At 50.4% G+C, this 6,233-nt stretch overlaps 2 protein-coding genes across 2 annotated transcripts in view; both read left to right on the forward strand.

The window, feature by feature from the left end:
- CUZD1 (CUB and zona pellucida like domains 1) overlaps positions 1-6,233 on the forward strand; it is a 161,927-nt gene that overhangs the window by 132,619 nt on the left and 23,075 nt on the right. Inside the window, 4 exon segments of the mRNA XM_019502173.1 lie at positions 1,992-2,186; positions 3,268-3,427; positions 4,501-4,685; positions 5,731-5,950. Of these exon segments, the coding sequence (XP_019357718.1) occupies positions 1,992-2,186; positions 3,268-3,427; positions 4,501-4,685; positions 5,731-5,950 (760 nt within the window).
- The window catches only part of EFCAB12 (EF-hand calcium binding domain 12), a 20,689-nt gene that overhangs the window by 1,946 nt on the left and 12,510 nt on the right, over positions 1-6,233 (forward strand). The window contains exons 2-5 of the mRNA XM_019502949.1: positions 1,992-2,186; positions 3,268-3,427; positions 4,501-4,685; positions 5,731-5,950. Coding sequence (XP_019358494.1) covers positions 1,992-2,186; positions 3,268-3,427; positions 4,501-4,685; positions 5,731-5,950 — 760 coding nt within the window. The remainder of the gene's footprint in view (positions 1-1,991; positions 2,187-3,267; positions 3,428-4,500; positions 4,686-5,730; positions 5,951-6,233) is intronic.

Consider the following 6,233-nt stretch of genomic DNA (forward strand, 5'->3'; position numbering starts at 1 on the left):
ACTGTAGGGTCTGCCCTGTTGTCCCCGGATCATGCGGGTGGCCCTCCTCTGGACCCTCTCCATATTGTCCACATCCCTCTGGTTACCATCTTGGAACCAGAAAAAAAACAAATCATATACTAAAAGTCAAACATCCACTGTAACATATTTTAATTTTATTTAAAAAAATATTTTTGTCCTGATTTAGGTGTGTTTGCTTAGTATATATAGAGGTGATTGCATAGTAGCTGAAAAATAGAGTCTTACTCTTGTACGTTGTGTGAGGGGGGGGTTGTGGGGGAGTGTGTGGGGTGTGGTTGTGGGGGTGAGTATGTGTGTATGGTGGGGTGTGGGTGGGAGGTTGTGAGGGGATGTAGCTGTGTGTATATGTGGGAGAGTGGGGGGGATGTGGGAAGCGTGTTGGTGTGGGGAGGGTCTGAGGGAGTGTGGTGTTTCGGGACCCCCCCTACATAACCCCGCCATGGTGCACAGCCCTTCATGCCAGCAGCAGGCAGTGGACCCTTGGGGTGCTCGTGGCCTGTGCAGGCTCAGCCACAAAGTGCTGCACAGCTCCAGCTAGTTACAGGAGCTGCATGTAGTGGCAAGGAGCGGAGCCAGGCTGTCCTGCCTCTATCATGCTGGGCTCAGGTGCGGCTCCGGCATTAGTGTGTCACTGTGGGGAAGCCCCACACAATGGAACTAGCTGCTGCCCCACTCCCTGCTGTCATGTGCAGCTCACGGGACTTCGCCAGAAGTGGTAGGAAGCCTCTCCCCCTGCTTCCCGGAGGAGTCCCAGAAGCTGCATGTGGTGGCAAGAAGCAGGGAAGGCAGCTGGCTCCATTGCATGGGGCTTCCACCTGCTGCTGCACGAGTGCCAGGAGCTGCACTTGAGCCCTATGCGATAGAGGCAGGCCAGCCTGGCCAGTTTCCTTGCCACCACGTGCAGCTCCTGGAACTGGCTGGAGCCACACACCACCCCATGGCTGTGCCTATGCAGGCCAAGCACACCCCAAGGGCCCACTGCCTACTGCTGCCGCTGCTGCCAGAAGCAGGGGCTGTGCATCATGGGGAGGGAGTGTGTGGGGGGGTCCCCACATCCCCCACCCTCCCTTACACACCCACACATTGCCCTCCTAAGCTCTGTGCTCCCATCACCCCACTGGGAGCGGGCCCTGGGCTCCACACTCCCACCAGCCCCGTGCTCCACACTCCCACCCATCTGCAGCTTCCCTACCTGCTGCCCGGAGCAAGTGCTGTAGCAGAGACAGAAGCAGGAGCCACTAGAGGCCGGGGAAGCCAAGCAGGTCCCCCAGCAGTGGCAGCAGTGGCAGCAGCAGCCCTGCTCAGATGCTGTGCATGCTGGCCAGGGCCCTCCTGTGCAGGAGGGTGGGAATGAAGCATGCAAGTTGGATGGGGTACAATTAATTGGTGGGCACCCACGGGCCAGATGAAATTGCATAGCAGGCCAGATCCAGCCCGTGGGCTGTATTTTGCCCGCCCCTGAGCTATACCCTCCATGGTCTATGCCTAAATGCCCGGGCTCTTCAGAGATCCCCTGGGCCTATGGCTGTCCATTTGGACATCCTCTGCCTCCTTACTAAACCCCTGCTCCCCTTATGTTCCAGCCTCATCCTAGCTTCTTCCATCTGCAGCCCTGCACTATTCAGGGTCCACATGGAGAAACAGGGGTGTTAGGAGCAGGCAAGAACAACCTTAGAAATAGGGTTGCCCCCCACGTCAGGAGTTCCCTCTCCTTCTGGAGGCCTCTGAGGAAGGACAACATCCAGAATAAGGTTAACTTGATGGGTATAGGAAATATCAGGTCTAGTTGTCAGCTGATAGAAATCAAGATCCTTCCCATAGCTGCAATGGAATGATGCCATTTCCACCAACTGATAACTATATCTCTGTACCCCAGAGCTCTCTCAGACTTGGGCCAGGAAAGCAGGTGAATGTCCTCATGTAGAGGATGCTGATTTTGTGCTTTATTTCCACTTTTCTATCTCTTTCAGTCCCCACCACCCAAGAGACGCCAGTCCTGTCGGAAAGGCGTTGTCCCTGTGATCAATGTTCCCTACCCTCATGCCCTCGTACTGCTGCTCTACCTTCTGCGCAAAAAGAAGCTCAGGATGGTAGACTTATTCAAAAAGTCAAAGATGACAAGTAAGAATATCACAAGAGAAGAATTCTTTAAAGTTATACAGGCGGTAAGTAGAGAAGAGCTTGTACACGCACCACAGAAATTTTGCTCCAGGTCCACTGATAGAGATATGCTGAAGCCAATGATAAGGGATGAATCCTTAACAGGAAGAGCTCCTCTTCTAGTGGTTCCTCTCCCAACGCTCCTGGTTAAATTGATATAGATATGATCCCTGGGGAAACAGTCTTCTGAGATCTCAGGGTATGAGTTGGGGGAGTCTGCAGGAGGGGGGAAGTAGAGACTCGGGGGGATATTTGGATGCCCAAAGAGACATCTAGAGTGCATCTCAGTGGGGAATGGAAGCTAGTCATGCAATCCACAGAAGTTCACAGCTCAGTAGCTGGGCTGCTTGGCTGATTGTGCTGATTTTCACAGCAGTCTGACTTTGCCCTGACAACAGTAGGCTTCCCAGACCATTGATTAGCCTTCAAAACCCATGAGGTGAGGCAGGTCTGGATGACCAAAGAGGCAAGTGTGTGCCAGGGGTTTGGGGTGGTGGATCAGGATTCAGGATAGCTGGATTCTACCCTTGACCTGATCTCTGCAAACTACTTCACTTTGTTTCACTTGTTTTCCTTTCCACCTTTTGCCTAGGGAACTGTCTTTTACAAAGGGGTTGTACAGTGCCTCCCACTCCAGAGCCTCAGCCCCAGCTGGGAGTCCTCTGGGTATAACCACCACATGCAATAACAACAGAGCCATTTTGGAGATGGAGAAACTGAGGCCCAGAGGTGCAAAAGCCACTTCTGCACAAGAAATGTACCACACCCAGCAGCAGTGCTCTCAAACATGCTGCTTCAGGCCCTCAGTTGTGCTTATTCACACTGAGGTGCATCTAGGCCTTGACCACCCCTGGGAGAAGCACCTCCATAACCTGTGTAGATGTGACTACAGTGCATGCACAAAGTCACACAGCATCTCCATGGTAAAGCAAGGACTAGAACACACGGGTCTGAATTCCCACTCCCCTTCTCTTTCCCAGACCACCATCCTGGTCAGCAGGCACTGAGCAATCGCACAACTCTTCCCTGCTGGTCTGTAACCAGTCTTTGGCATGCGTGTTTATAGCCTCTTTCTGTTGTTGTCAGACTGGTGTCCCTATCACTGATAAGGAGCTGGAAGATGCATTCATCTATCTTACTACATCAGCACCAAAGCCCAGGAATTTTGTATGCAGTGAAGATATTGTCAAGTGTCAAAGGATGTGGATGCCAGCCTTGCAAAATTATATCAGGGACAGGCATGAAGGTACAGAGATGGGAGCACTAGTGGGAAGGGAGTTAGCATTCCTGGCAGCATGGGAGCTGCTATATTGGATCTGACAGGTCCATTTAGTCCAGTGGCATGTATTAGATTTGTCAGAGAGAGCAGAAAAGTTTTATAGCGACTCTGTTATACTAATTGCTTTTTTGCTAGCAAAGCAGCATTTCCAAGTCAAGGCCCCATTTAGGAGGGCCTTTCTTTACTTATTAAAGGCTCACTCATATTTAAAATTTTTATGGTATGATCCTTCCTCTCCTTTCTCATATGCTTTGAAATAATTAATAAAGATGACATTTTGAATCTCACCCTTGGTTCCTGAGTTACCAGCCACTGAAATGAACTGACTGGTTCATACTTTAGAGCAAGCGTTTCAGGCTCTCTACCAACTCTGGCAGCCAGTTATGCATTGTAATATTTGGGCCACACTTGGATAGCTTTCAGTGAAATCCAAGATGCTGCAAAAATTTTCAGAGGTCTTTTCTGATGTTCCCCCCTCACCCCTTCAAGCACTTAGCTCCTCCCACACTGGGCATTTTGAGGCATACTCTGTTATCTTGTTAACATACAGAAATACTCCCTGGTAACATCCTGTTATCTACTGTTAAATGAGTTATCCCTAAAAGAGGGAAACAACCCAGTCCAGCAGAAAGGGGACTAGATGGGAGGTCAGGAGACACACATTCTGTTCCAGGCAGCACTTTACTGTGTGACAAGTCAATTTGTCACTGTGACTCAGTTCCCTCACTCCTAGTACATGGACAGTGATGTTTCCAATCCTTTGAGACAGTGAATCAAGTCCTACCATTAGTAGCAAAGTATTTTTCCCATGATTCAGCTACTCCATCCTTGTTTGCAAAGCAGTGGAGTGTTGTGAGCAATCCTTCCAGTCTAGAGCTTGGCCCAGGATATAAAATTGGGGTCTAGTTTCAAATCTGGAAGCAAAACTCCAGGAGATCTGGAGGGTCCCAGCTGAGGGTCCCTCTCTGAGCTTTGATCAGCTCAGCTATTTCTTCCTGCTACATCAGAGCATGGTTTCCCTCTTTCCTGTCACTCTGCAGAACGTCTCCTCAATTTTATTGAGAAAGCTACTGCCTATACTGTTGAAGTGACCTCTGCCGCAGAGCTGAGCAAGTTAACACTATTAGAAGTTCCTCCTGTCAACACTGAAGAGTGCAGGCCTATGACAGATGAAGATATCGAGGAGGTTGGCAAGCACTATCGAGAGTGGAGGCGATTGAAGAAGGTAGCGTGTGTTTGCTGCCCCTTTGATGTACAGTCCCCCTCCCCTGAGGATCTTCATACCCCTTACAATCAATCAAGGTCTCAGACCTGCTACCCAGGACCCTGTGAGACAGGAAAGTAGTTCTGGTCCTTTTATTTTTTAAGATGGGCACAAGAAGGCCCAGGAAACACATGAAACATCTCTTCAGACTCTCTGATTTAGCTCCTCACCCCAAGCTGCATTGGTCCCTGGGAGCTGCTCATTAGAGTCCTGGCTTGCAGAGTCCCCTGGGACAGGAGTCATAGCAAAAGTAGCTGGGCATGTCCTATCAAAAGGTAAATGCCAGTGAGTTGAGCTGGAAGTGCTTTGTCTGAAATGTCTTGGGTTCAGTAAACTGTCCTGGAAGCCAAGACGAGCATCCCATGGAACCGTGCCTGGATTTCTAGCAGGTACTCCCTCCAGGGTGGGTCTTCTGTTCTGCCAGGTCCACAGCTCCAACACAGACTATATAGTGCCTCAGAGCCAGGGGCACTTCAGGGCACTGCTTCCAGGGGCCATGGCTCAGGACAGAACAAATGGACCACCCCAGAGTAGGGAAGCATGGCTTTCTGGGGGATGTGGCTCCTGAGCAGAGGTGTATGTGGACTTTCAAGCAGAGAAATCAGGATCCCAGGAGCCCTGGCTGTAGTTCAAGCCAAATTCCCTGAGGACCAGGTAGCTCCTCAGTGAAGCTGATCCTGTCAGATTCACACTTTCACTAAGCAGCAGGTTCAGGGGACAGGTTTAGTTTAGGAAACACCAGAGGGAAAAAGCCACGGATCACAGGAAACTCTGAACATTTTCTGCTTTCTGAAGACCTAAACCAGCTTGCAAAACAAGGGCATGTCTTGAAGTCTTGGCCGTTCCGCTTTCTGGCCAGCAGCATTGTCACAGCAGTGCGAATGGAGTCCTGGCTTCTGTGACTGGTACCAGCACACATCACTCCCTCTCGAAGAGGGGGTGATGCCTGCTGGCTCATTTACCTCCTTGGGCTTGTTAAGTGCATTAACAGAAACATCCCCTTTAGGTGTGGAAGACAGTGAATCCACTTGAATGGGCAGAACAGTGTCGGCTGGTGAGATGTGGAGATAGAGCTGTTGATGACCACTGCCTGCCATCCATGATGGAGGGGGAAGTAGCAGAATCCGTTAACCGCTATCGGCAGGTAGCCCACCAGAGCTATGTACGGTGTGTCAAGCTGTGCAAAGAGCAAAATATCCCAGTCACTGAGGACACATTGGCGAAAGGTAAAGGAAAACCCAGGGCTGGGTGTGAATGTGTTTAATGATGCAGGCTGAAGTTTCTTCCCCAGCCCAGATGCCTGGTTTATGTGGGTATTCTCTAAGGCAGTGGTTCTGAACCTTTTTTGTATCAGTGTTGTACCACTTTTGTACCTGTTTGTAAACACTGAGGGCCAGTCCCAACCTAGTAAATAGTTTAAATAGAAAACAGCCCCCTGGCCCTGCTGGTTGCACAGCTGTGTGGAGGGGATGAGGATCAGAAGAGTAGCTAATTTTGCAGGTGGAAGAA

This window comes from Gavialis gangeticus, unplaced genomic scaffold (assembly GCF_001723915.1).
Source record: "Gavialis gangeticus isolate Ggan-Ray unplaced genomic scaffold, GavGan_comp1, whole genome shotgun sequence".
NCBI lineage: Eukaryota > Metazoa > Chordata > Crocodylia > Gavialidae > Gavialis > Gavialis gangeticus.